The 13,091-nt window shown below is 46.2% G+C and overlaps 1 protein-coding gene across 1 annotated transcript in view; it reads right to left on the bottom strand.

Moving 5' to 3' along the window:
* LOC130294964 (embryonic protein UVS.2-like) overlaps nucleotides 1-8,755 on the bottom strand; it is a 33,591-nt gene extending 24,836 nt beyond the window's left edge. The window contains exons 1-2 of the mRNA XM_056545120.1: nucleotides 8,419-8,755; nucleotides 7,253-7,312 (exon numbers count right to left, since the gene is read on the bottom strand). Of these exons, the coding sequence (XP_056401095.1) occupies nucleotides 7,253-7,312; nucleotides 8,419-8,755 (397 nt within the window). The remainder of the gene's footprint in view (nucleotides 1-7,252; nucleotides 7,313-8,418) is intronic.
* Nucleotides 8,756-13,091: the final 4,336 nt, after the last annotated feature.

Here is a 13,091-nt window from a genome sequence, read left to right on the forward strand (position 1 = left end):
ACCCCCGCGATTTGACATCTTATCCTTTGGATAGGGGATAAGATGCTAGGGGTGGAGTACCCCTTTAAATTAACACAAGGTGTGAGAAATTTTAGGTAACACAAAGAAGAAAGGAGGCTCAGCTGATATAGATTAATACATTTTTCTATTTATATGTTTACGGGTGCAAAGCCATGCATTCAGATAAACTAGATGCTACCAAAAAGACAAAGCCAATACTCTATAGTGCGATGATCACCCTTGAAAAATGGCAACAATCATATACTGTATTTCAAAAATAATCTTTATTAACTTGTATACAAAAAATAAATAAAAAATTCTCGAACCTAAGCAATCTGTTACGCCGAGCGCTCCGGGTCCCCGCTCCTCCCCGGAGCGCTCGCAGCATCCTCTCATTCGCAGCGCCCCGGTCAGACCTGCTGACCGGGTGCGCTGCAATATCACTCCCAGCCGGGATGCGATTCGCGACGCAGGAGGCGCCCGCTCCCGTTCCTGGCCCGTTCCCCGTCTGTCTTGTCCCGGCGCGCGCGGCCCCACTCCTTAGGGCTCGCGTGCGCCGGGTCTCTGCTATTTAAAGGGCCACTGCGCCACTGATTGGCGCAGCAGGCCTAATCAGTGTTTTCACCTGTGCACTCCCTACTTATACCTCACTTCCCCTGCACTCCCTCGCCGGATCTTGTTGCCATTGTGCCAGTGAAAGCGTTCCCTTGTGTGTTCCTAGCCTGTGTTCCAGACCTCCTGCCGTTGCCCCTGACTACGATCCTTGCTGCCTGCCCTGACCTTCTGCTACGTCCGACCTTGCTCTTGTCTACTCCCTTGTACCGCGCCTATCTTCAGCAGTCAGAGAGGTTGAGCCGTTGCTGGTGGATAGGACCTGGTTGCTACCACCGCTGCAAGACCATCCCGCTTTGCGGCGGGCTCTAGTGAATACCAGTAGCAACTTAGAACCGGTCCACCAACACGGTCCACTCCAATCCCTCTCTGGCACAGAGGATCCACCTCCAGCCAGCCGAATCGTGACAGTAGATCCAGCCATGGATCCCGCTGAAGTCCCGCTGCCTGTTGTCACCGACCTCACCACGGTGGTCGCCCAGCAGTCGCAAAAGATAGCGCAGCAAGGCCATCAGCTGTCTCAACTGACCGTGATGCTACAGCAGCTATTACCACAGCTCCAGCAATCTTCTCCTCCGCCAGCTCCTGCACCTCCTCCGCAGTGAGTGGCCGCTTCCAGCCTTCGATTATCCTTGCCGGATAAATTTGATGGGGACGCTAAGTTTTGCCGTGGCTTTCTTTCGCAATGTTCCCTGCACTTGGAGATGATGTTGGACCAGTTTCCTACTGAAAGGTCTAAGGTGGCTTTCGTAGTCAGCCTTCTGTCTGGGAAAGCTCTGTCATGGGCCACACCGCTCTGGGACCGCAATGACCCTGTCACTGCCTCTGTACACTCCTTCTTCACGGAGATTCGAAGTGTCTTTGAGGAACCTGCCCGAGCCTCTTCTGCTGAGACTGCCCTGCTGAACCTGGTCCAGGGTAATTCTTCTGTTGGCGAGTACGCCATCCAATTCCGTACTCTTGCCTCCGAATTATCCTGGAAAAACGAGGCCCTCTGCGCGACCTTTAAAAAAGGCCTATCCAGTAACATTAAAGATATGTTGGCCGCACGAGAAATTCCTGCTAACCTGCATGAACTTATTCATCTTGCCACCCGCATTGACATGCGTTTTTCCGAAAGGCGTCAGGAGCTCCGCCAGGATATGGACTCTGTTCGCACAAGGCGGTTTCTCTCCCTGGCTCCTCTCTCCTCTGGTCCTCTGCAATCCGTTCCTGTGCCTCCCGCCGTGGAGGCTATGCAAGTTGACCGGTCTCGCTTGACACCTCAAGAGAGGACACGACGCCGCATGGAGAATCTTTGCCTGTACTGTGCCGGTACCGAACATTTCTTGAAGGATTGTCCTATCCGTCCTCCCCGCCTGGAAAGACGTACGCTGACTCCGCACAAAGGTGAGACAGCTCTTGATGTGAACTTTGCTTCTCCACGCCTTACTCTGCCTGTGCGGATATCTTCTTCTACCTTCTCCTTCTCTGCTATGGCCTTCTTGGATTCCGGATCTGCAGGAAATTTTGTTTTGGCCTCTCTCATCAACAGGTTCAACATCCCGGTGACCAGTCTCGCCAGACCCCTCTACATCAATTCTGTTAACAATGAAAGATTGGACTGTACCGTGCGTTACCGCACGGAACCTCTCCTAATGTGCATCGGACCCCATCACGAAAAAATTGAATTTTTGGTCCTCTCTAACTGCACTTCAGAAATTCTTCTTGGATTACCGTGGCTTCAACGCCATTCCCCAACCCTTGATTGGTCCACAGGAGAAATCAAGAACTGGGGTACTTCTTGTCACAAGGACTGTCTTAAACCGGTTCTCAGTACTCACAGTCGTGACCCTGTGGTTCTCCCGGTATCTGGTCTTCCTAAGGCCTATCTGGACTATGCTGATGTTTTTTGCAAAAAGCAAGCAGAGACTTTGCCTCCTCACAGGCCTTATGACTGTCCTATTGACCTCCTCCCGGGTACTACTCCACCCGGGGCAGAATCTATCCTCTGTCTGCTCCAGAAACCCAAGCCATGTCGGAGTACATCCAGGAGAATTTAAAAAAGGGGTTTATCCGCAAGTCCTCCTCTCCTGCGGGAGCTGGATTTTTTTTTGTGTCCAAAAAAGATGGCTCCCTACGTCCTTGCATTGATTACCGCGGACTTAATAAAATCACGGTAAAAAAACGCTACCCCTTGCCTCTTATCTCGGAACTCTTTGATCGCCTACAAGGCGCCCACATCTTTACCAAACTGGACTTAAGAGGTGCTTATAATCTCATCCGCATCAGGGAGGGGGACGAATGGAAGACTGCATTTAACACCAGAGATGGACACTTTGAGTATCTGGTCATGCCCTTTGGCCTGTGCAACGCCCCTGCCGTCTTCCAAGACTTTGTGAATGAAATTTTTCGTGATCTCCTATATACCTGTGTTGTGGTTTACCTGGACGATATTCTGATTTTTTCTGCCAACTTAGAAGAACACCGCCAGCATGTCCGCATGGTTCTTCAGAGACTTCGGGACAATCAACTTTATGCCAAAATGGAAAAATGTCTCTTTGAATGTCAATCTCTTCCTTTCCTAGGATACTTGGTCTCTGGCCAGGGACTACAAATGGACCCAGATAAACTATCTGCCGTGTTAGATTGGCTACGCCCCTCCGGACTCCGTGCTATCCAACGTTTTTTGGGGTTCGCCAATTATTACAGAAAATTCATTCCACACTTCTCCACTATTGTGGCCCCTATCGTGGCTTTAACCAAGAAAAATGCCAATCCTAAGTCCTGGTCTCCCCAAGCGGAAGACGCATTTAAACATCTCAAGTCTGCCTTTTCTTCTGCTCCCGTGCTCTCCAGACCTGACCCATCTAAACCCTTTCTATTGGAGGTAGATGCCTCCTCAGTGGGAGCTGGAGCAGTTCTTCTACAAAAAAATTCTTCCGGGCATGCTGTTACTTGTGGGTTTTTTTCTAGGACCTTCTCTCCGGCGGAGAAAAACTACTCCATTGGTGATCGAGAACTACTGGCCATTAAATTGGCGCTTGAGGAATGGAGGCACCTGCTGGAGGGATCAAAATATCCAGTTATTATATACACTGATCACAAGAATCTCTCCTATCTTCAGTCTGCCCAACGACTGAACCCTCGCCAGGCTAGGTGGTCGTTGTTCTTTGCCCGTTTTAATTTTGAAATCCATTTTCGCCCTGCTGACAAGAACATTAGGGCCGATGCCCTCTCTCGTTCTTCTGATGCCTCTGAAGTAGAGGCCTCTCCGCAACACATCATTTCTCCGGACTGTCTGATCTCCACTTCTCCAGCTTCCATCAGGCAAACTCCTCCAGGGAAGACCTTCGTTTCTCCACGCCAGCGTCTCGGGATTCTCAAATGGGGACACTCCTCCCACCTCGCAGGGCATGCGGGCATCAAAAAATCCTTTCAACTCATCTCTCGATTTTATTGGTGGCCGACTCTGGAGACTGATATTGTTGATTTTGTGCGGGCCTGTACTGTCTGTGCCCGGGATAAGACTCCTCGCCAGAAGCCTGCTGGTCTCCTTCATCCTCTGCCTGTTCCTGAACAGCCTTGGTCACAGATTGGTATGGACTTTATTACGGACTTGCCCTCATCCCGTGGCAACACAGTTGTTTGGGTGGTCATTGATCGATTTTCCAAGATGGCACATTTTATTCCTCTTCCTGGTCTTCCTTCAGCGCCTCAGTTGGCAAAGCAATTTTTTATACACATTTTTCGCCTTCACGGTTTGCCCACGCATATCGTCTCGGATAGAGGCGTCCAATTCGTGTCTAAATTCAGGAGGGCCCTCTGTAAACAGCTCAAGATCAAATTAAACTTCTCTTCTTCTTATCATCCCCAATCCAATGGGCAAGTAGAAAGAATTAATCAGGTCCTGGGTGACTATTTACGGCATTTTGTTTCCTCCCGCCAGGATGACTGGGCAGATCTTCTACCATGGGCCGAATTCTCATACAACTTCAGAGTCTCCGAATCTTCTGCTAAATCCCCATTTTTCGTGGTGTACGGCCGTCACCCTCTTCCTCCCCTCCCTACTCCCTTGCCCTCCGGTTTGCCCGCTGTGGATGAAGTGACTCGTGATCTTTCCACCATATGGAAAGAAACCCAAAATTCTCTTTTACAGGCTTCATCCCGGATGAAAAAATTTGCTGGTAAAAAAAGAAGAACTCCCCCCATTTTTGCTCCCGGAGACAAGGTATGGCTCTCCGCTAAGTATGTCCGCTTTCGTGTCCCCAGTTACAAACTGGGACCACGCTATCTTTGTCCTTTCAAAATCTTGTTCCAGATTAACCCTGTCTCTTACAAACTCCTTCTTCCTCCTTCTCTCCGTATTCCCAATGCCTTCCATGTCTCTCTCCTTAAACCACTCTTCCTTAACCGCTTCTCTCCCAAAGTTGTTTCTCCCACTCCTGTTTCCGGTTCGTCTGACGTCTTTTCCGTGAAGGAGATTCTGGCCTCCAAGATTGTCAGAGGTAAAAGATTTTTTCTGGTGGATTGGGAGAACTGTGGCCCAGAGGAGAGATCTTGGGAACCTGAGGACAACATCCTAGACAAAAGTCTTATCCTCAGGTTCCCAGGCTCCAAGAAGAGGGGGAGACCCAAGGGGGGGGGTACTGTTACACCGAGCGCTCCGGGTCCCCGTTCCTCCCCGGAGCGCTCGCAGCATCCTCTCATTCGCAGCGCCCCGGTCAGACCTGCTGACCGGGTGCGCTGCAATATCACTCCCAGCCGGGATGCGATTCGCGACGCAGGAGGCGCCCGCTCGCGATGCGCATCCCGGCTCCCGTACCTGACCCGTTCCCCGTCTGTCTTGTCCCGGCGCGCGCGGCCCCGCTCCTTAGGGCGCGCGTGCGCCGGGTCTCTGCTATTTAAAGGGCCACTGCGCCACTGATTGGCGCAGCAGGCCTAATCAGTGTTTTCACCTGTGCACTCCCTACTTATACCTCACTTCCCCTGCACTCCCTCGCCGGATCTTGTTGCCATTGTGCCAGTGAAAGCGTTCCCTTGTGTGTTCCTAGCCTGTGTTCCAGACCTCCTGCCGTTGCCCCTGACTACGATCCTTGCTGCCTGCCCTGACCTTCTGCTACGTCCGACCTTGCTCTTGTCTACTCCCTTGTACCGCGCTTGTCTTCAGCAGTCAGAGAGGTTGAGCCGTTGCTGGTGGATACGACCTGGTTGCTACCGCCGCTGCAAGACCATCCCGCTTTGCGGCGGGCTCTGGTGAATACCAGTAGCAACTTAGAACCGGTCCACCAACACGGTCCACGCCAATCCCTCTCTGGCACAGAGGATCCACCTCCAGCCAGCCGAATCATGACACAATCTTCTACTAAACAGGAGGGGGCTCATACTTCCACCCTCAACCGGGGACATGTATACAAAATTCGTAGTACTCTCTGTCCCAAGCCCCAATCACACATGCAAAAAATACCTATGGCAGCAATCCAAGAATTCTTATAAAGCAAGGAAATGACTATAGATGCTACCTCATGTATATGTGCAAGGGCTGGGCAGTCTATCTCTAAATGCACAATTGTGTAATAAACGAAATGTTGGATAGGCAAACCAAAGTGCAAGATGCCAGTCAGGGGATCAAACAGAAACAGGTAGATAATAGTCGCAACATTTGCAAATTTTGTTAAAGAAAGGTTTATTTCCTAAAGACTTTATTAAGTTAAATAAATGTGTTAGAAATTTTAGGGAAAACTTTTTAAAACATAATATAAATAGTCACTCATTCCCATGGATGGCTCTATTTTTTTAATTTAATTCCTCATGGTTTTTTTTCTATCTCACTTTAGAAGCTAAGGGTAAAGGTGATGGACCGACCAGGCGTGTCTTCGGACCTAAACCCTACCAAGCATTTGTGGAACATCCTCAAACAGAAGGTAAGGGAGCTCAAGGTCTGTGAAGATCTGGTGAGCTCTATGTCCAAAAGGCTTAACAGCCAGTAAGAGCAAATAATAATGGTATCCTTAGTGGTCTGGGGTAGTTCAGTCAAGGAGTTAGATATTGACTGAAGGCTTATGACCACGTGGCCGGAGTATCGTGACGTCACAACTCCACCCCCGCTATGCAAGTCTATGGGAGGGGGCTTGCATAGTGGGGGTAGGGCGTGATGTCACATGGGGGCGGAGTCATGACATCACAATACTTCGGCCTCGTGGTCATCACATGGCAGATTCTTAGCTGGCAGCGCGGCGTGCAGCTCCCCGAGGTGGGTGCTGAATGCATGATTGCCGGGGTCCCCAGCGGCAGGACCTCCGCGGTCAGACATCTTATCCCCTATCCTTTGGATAGGGGATAAGATGTCTTAGGGCCAGAGTACCCCTTTAAGTCTCTTGTTGATCCTTGTGTGACTGTCTATATGGTCTTTAAAGCAAACATGTTTAGCTAGCACATCTATTCACCCTATGCATGCAGCCTGAATGTAAGATTTGTTAAGGATCCCGATTTAAATTCCGATCGTCCTGCGATTCCCACCAAAGTGTATTCAGAAGCAGGGACTCCTGTCAAAGCTTCCTGCTCCTGTATAGTACACTGTGTGGCTGGGCTTGCTGCAGAGGACCTAGCCCAGTGAATGTGTGGAGCCTTTACTGTTTGCTGTATACCGAAGATCACTTACCAATCTCCTGCCGGCCCTCCTGTAGCTCCGCCTCTAATGATGATGTTACTAGAGGCAAAGCTACAAAAGAAGATGATCACAGAGGAATGATGTCGGTAACTATAGGTCTCTTCACATCGTAAGTTTTTAGCATGCTTTTAAAAGGCATGTTATAAATGTATAATGTGAATAGACCCTGCAAGAAGCCAACAGTGTTCACACAATGTTGACTTGCTGCAAATTGCCCACTGCTTTGAGGTCCTCTGTCCAGAAGTAGAAAGTATTTCTTGCTGTGAACCAGAAATTGTCGGCTCCTGGCTTAAAGCCCCTTAGCAGTAAGTATGAAAGTCCCTGGAGAGAGTAGAAGTAAATATAGCTTTCATTTCTTCTTTTTACAGGAATAAAACCAGGTCTTTTATTTTAATAAAAAATGGGATTAATTAGAGGCTTCGTGGTGGGGAGTTATTTTAATAAAGTTTTCATTAATCCTGGTATTTTGGCTAAGTTGTTAAAACCAATGTCAATTCCTAAGCTATGGTTTAGAGTTATGTTTGTAAAATGGCAAATGCTAACCCACCCAGATGATATTACCCCAATACTTCCCAGCACCAATGGTATTGGGAAAAGCCTAGCACTGTCAGGCCTGAACCATCGAAAAAAGGGCACTCTAGGACTGGGAGGTAACATTCTGGTATTAGAAGACTGGCAAAATCCAAAATAAATAGGTCTTGCCACCCTAGTGACACCAGCCTGCTGCTGTTTGGTTTTGTACCAGCCTAATAACACCAGCCTGCTACCGCCTGATTTGCCAGATTTTTTGAGTGGAGTTCTATCCAGAGGACCTGCAGTGTATGAGGTATGGGGGTAACCTGTGGAGGTTTCTAATAATGGCTAATTTGGGAGGTTTAGATCCTCACAGAAAAAGATCAGGCCTTGTACAGAGATGACTATGTCTTCCAGAGACTTGAAGAAATAGAAGCAATCGGGTTTTTGAGGATTAAATGTTTGCTATGGTCATGGTTTGACCTTTAGTCTTACAGTGAACCACTACCATGTCCTTGGAACCACTACCATGTCCAGAAAAAGGGAATCATGGGATTATGAGGGGAAGCTACAGAGTTAGATCCTTGAAATATGGAGGAGAAACCAGGCATCGGGTAGATGGAGGAGGGGCAATAATGTCTTACTAGGTGTGGTACTTTCAGATTCTGTAAGGAGTCTCTGTGTTGGCACTTTATTGGCTCGGGTATCAGCAGAAGCTGCAGAGGAGGGTGTAATTTTACCGGTGCTTACTTTTGCAGGGGTCACCTGGCTACAAAATATAGTTCCTATTTCCTTCAGTTCCAGTGCCAGGGGACAAGAGTCAGACTCAGGAGAGGTATACAGTGCCATGTTGGCATGTCCTGCAGCATTGTTCAGCTTGAAAGTCTCCCCGACAAAATAGAAATAAGCAGAGATGGGTTGAAAGTCCATTGGAGGGATGTTGGCGTCTTTATCTGCCTTCTTTGCCTTAGATTTCCCCATTATTAGGATTCTCTAGTTAAGTAGGGGCCTCAATAGGAACTCAATTCAAGTGCAGCATGGCCAGCAATTTTTTTGACAGCAGGCATTTTAGATGTTATCTCGATAAGGTGAAAAACGTTGTTCAGGGCTTTAACCATTAATTTTCTTAATGGTAAATTGCACAGAAAATTTACAAAGATACTAATTATCTAATAATGAGTCCAAAAAATAGATTTTATTTGTCACCTCCAGGGAAGGGCTGGGCTGTAGGGCTGCAGTGATGTTATTCATATATATATATATATATATATATATATATATATATATATATATATATATATATATGTGTGTGTGTGTGTGTGTGTGTGTGTGTGTGTGTGTGTGTATATATATATATATATATATGAATAAATATATAATGTTGCTCTTTAACCTCTTAAGGATGCAGGGCTAACAGTAGCCAGGACCCATGGCTAAAACAGACATAACCGATCGCGGTGTCACATTGATGTCCGGTATTAACCCCTTAGACGCGGCGATCAAAGTTGATCGCCTTGTTTAAAATAATAAGAAAATCACATCCTGGCAGCTCAATTGGGCTCTATCGGGACCACCATGGTAAAACCGTGGTGTCCCGATCAGCTGAGGACACACGAGGAGGGTCCCTACTTTCCTCCTCCTCTGATTGGCGATTGATTTCCCTAAGCCTGAGATCCAGGCTTGAGCAATCGACAGCTGAAAACACTGATCAATGCAATGCTATGGCATAGCATTGATTTGTGCCTGCAATCAATTTACTGCATGTTATAGTCTCCTATGGGAAGTAGAAAATGTTTTAAAAATGTGAAAAAAAAGTTAATAAAGATGATTCAACCCCTTCCCTAATAAAAGTTTGAATCACACCCCCATTTCCCATTTAAAAAAAAAAACTGTGTAAGCATAAATAATTATAAACGTATGTGGGATCGCCGCGTGCATAAATGTCTGAACTATAAAAAAATATAATTAATTAAACCAATTAAACCACATGGTCAATGGCGTACACATAAAAAAAATCTAAAGTCCAAAATAGCGTATTTTTGGTAACTTTTTATACCATAAAAAAAGAAAAAAAATGTCTGATCAAAACAAAAATGGTACCGATAAAAACTTCAGGTTACATAACAAAAAATTAGCCCTCATGTATCCCGATATCGGGGGGAAAAAAAGTTGTAGGGTCAGAAAAGGACATTTTTAAACGTTTTAATTTTTGTGTATGATTCTTTTCAGAAGTAATGCAAAATCAAACCTATATAGGTAGGGTATCATTTCAATCATACGGACATACAGAATTCAGAGAATGTGTCACCTTTACCGAAAAATGTACTGCGTAGAATCGAAAGCCCCCAAAATTTACAAAATGGCGTTTTATTTCTTCAATTTTGTCGCACAATGATTTTTTTTTTGTTTTGCCGCAGATTTTCTTTGAAAAATGACTGATGTCATTACAAAATAGAATTTGTGGCGCAAAAAAAAAAAATCATCATATGAGTCTGTAGGTGAAAAATTTAAAGGGTTATGATTTTTAGCAAAGAAAGCAGCACATACGCTCAATTGAATGCAACATTTCTTCTTTCTTTATATATAATTCAATAATTTACAAAATTTCAACAAGTATTCACCCAAAGTGTATCAGCAAAGTCTGCATAATGTTGAAAGGGAGACATAAATGGTTCTTAAGGTATTCAGGTACAGCCGCACTAGTGTTCACTTATTCGGCCATCTCCATTCACTGCCGGTAAAGTAGGAACGTCTGCCATATTTCAGAGGCAACTCCTCCTTTGTCAAGCTTGACAAAGCTGCCCATTACTCCAAAGTTTTGGAATTCTGCATAGAGTCAAACAAGTCTATGTAACAGCCATCGTGTGTAGGACCCCATTGGGCCATTTAAGTGAACTACCACTAATGGGTGGTCCCAATCGAGGTGACAGGTGGCCTTTTAAGCCAAGGGACACCAGTGTGAAGCATGAAGATTCAGGCAAGATAGGAGTCAGTTAAAGGGGTACTCTGCTGCTCAGCGTTTGGAACAAATTGTTCCGAATGCTCAAGTCGGCGCTGGGAGCTCGTGATGTCATAGCCCCACCCACTCATGGCGTCACACCCCACCCCATCAACGCAAGTCTATGGGAGGGGGTGTAATGGGTGTCACGTCCTCTCCAATAGACTTGCATTGAGGGGGCGGGTGTGATGTCATGAGGGGGCGTGGCTATGATGTCACGAGCTGCCAACTCCAGCGTTCGGAACAGTTTGTTCCAAACACTGAGCAGCAGAGTACCCCTTTAACAGGTTGAGGTCTGGTTTGGCAAAATTTGTCCATAAATGACCACTTTAGGGAGGGAAAGCTAGCACCTATTGCTCAAGTCATGGTATATTGTAAAAGCTTGACAAAAATAGCTGATGCCAGTCAAAAGATAGGATTTGGAAAGTTGTGGGTGCATGCTGGCTCACTAAGAAGCACATGTGAACCCTAGAGCAGAGCCAGGAGCAGCATCAATAGGAAAAGAGCATGGCAGCTGAGTGGGACAGACTGCAGACTGTGGAGCAAAGGTAACCGGGCATCTGTGGATTCTGGAATCAGTGAATCCTGGCATCTGTTGATCCTGGCATCAGTGGATCCTGGCATCTGTGGATCCTGGCATCTGTGAATCCTGGCATCTGTTGATCCTGGCATCAGTGGATCCTGGCATCTGTGGATCCTGGCATCAGTGAATCCTGGCATCTGTGGATTCTGGCATCAGTGAATCCTGGCATCTGTGGATCCTGGCATCTGTGGATCCTGGCATCAGTGGATCCTGGCATCAGTGAATCCTGGCATCCTTCAGCCTTGTTAAGAAAAAAAAGATTTGATTTCCTGCTACAAAGTGATCCTGATCACAGTCATCGAGAAAATCTACATTTACCTATGTGATAAATCAAATTAATATTTTGTGCTCACAACAACAAGAACATAAAATAACATAAATTTAACAAATTAAATTATAATAAAATACAATTTTCATCCATGGGAACCACTGGCTATTTACATTGGTGCCGATTTATCATTCTGTCCAAGATGAGAACTTACACCCGTGGAAAACTTTTTTTTTAAAATCAACTGGTGCCAGAAAGTTAAACAGATTTGTAAATCACTTCTATTAAAAAATCTTAATCCTTCCAGTACTTTTTAGGGGCTGTATACTAAAGAGAAATACAAAAAAGAAATGCATTTCCTGTGATGTCCTGACCACAGTGCTCTCTGCTCACCTCTGCTGTCCATTTTAGGAACTGTCCAGAGCAGCATATGTTTGCTATGGGCATTTTCTCCTTTTCTGGACAGTTCCTAAAATGGACAGCAGAGGTCAGCAGAGAGCACTGTGGTCAGGATGTATTTCTTTTTGTATTTCTCTTTAGTATACAGACCCTAAAAAGTACTGGAAGGATTAAGATTTTTTAATAGAAGTTATTTACAAATCTGTTTAACTTTTTGGCACCAGTTGATTTAAAAAAATAAAAAAAAGGTTTCCACAAGAGTACCCCTTTAACGACGCAGGACGTATATTTACGTCCTGCGCCGGCTCCCGCGATATGAAGCGGGATCGCGCCGCGATCCTGCATCATATCGCGTCGGTCCCGGCGCTCATCAACGGCCGGGACCCGCGGCTAATACCACACATCGCCGATCGCGGCGATGTGAGGTATTAACCCTTTAGAAGCGGCAGTCAAAGCTGACCGCCGCTTCTAAAGTGAAACTGAAAGTGACCCGGCTGCTCAGTCGGGCTGTTCGGGACCGCCGCGGTGAAATCGCGACGTCCCGAACAGCTGACCGGACACCGGGAGGGCCCTTACCTGCCTCCTCGGTGTCCGATCGACGAATGACTGCTCCGTGCCTGAGATCCAGGCAGGAGCAGTCAAGCGCCGATAATGCTGATCACAGGCGTGTTAATACACACCAGTGATCAGCATAGGAGATCAGTGTGTGCAGTGTTATAGGTCCCTATGGGACCTATAACACTGCAAAATTTTTTTTTTTTTAAAGTGTTAATAAAGGTCATTTAACCCCTTCCCTAATAAAAGTTTGAATCACCCCCCTTTTCCCATAAAAAAAAAATAAAACAGTGTCAAAAAATAAATAAATAAACATATGTGGTATCGCCGCGTGCGTAAATGTCCGAACTATAAAAATATATCATTAATTAATCCGCACGGTCAATGGCGTACGCGCAAAAAATTCCAAAGTCCAAAAAAGCGTATTTTGGTCACTTTTTATACCATTAAAAAAAATGAATAAAAAGTGATCAAAAAGTCCAATCAAAACAAAAAACATACCAATAAAAACTTC

Source organism: Hyla sarda, chromosome 11 (genome assembly GCF_029499605.1).
Source record: "Hyla sarda isolate aHylSar1 chromosome 11, aHylSar1.hap1, whole genome shotgun sequence".
Classification (NCBI taxonomy): Eukaryota; Metazoa; Chordata; class Amphibia; order Anura; family Hylidae; genus Hyla; species Hyla sarda.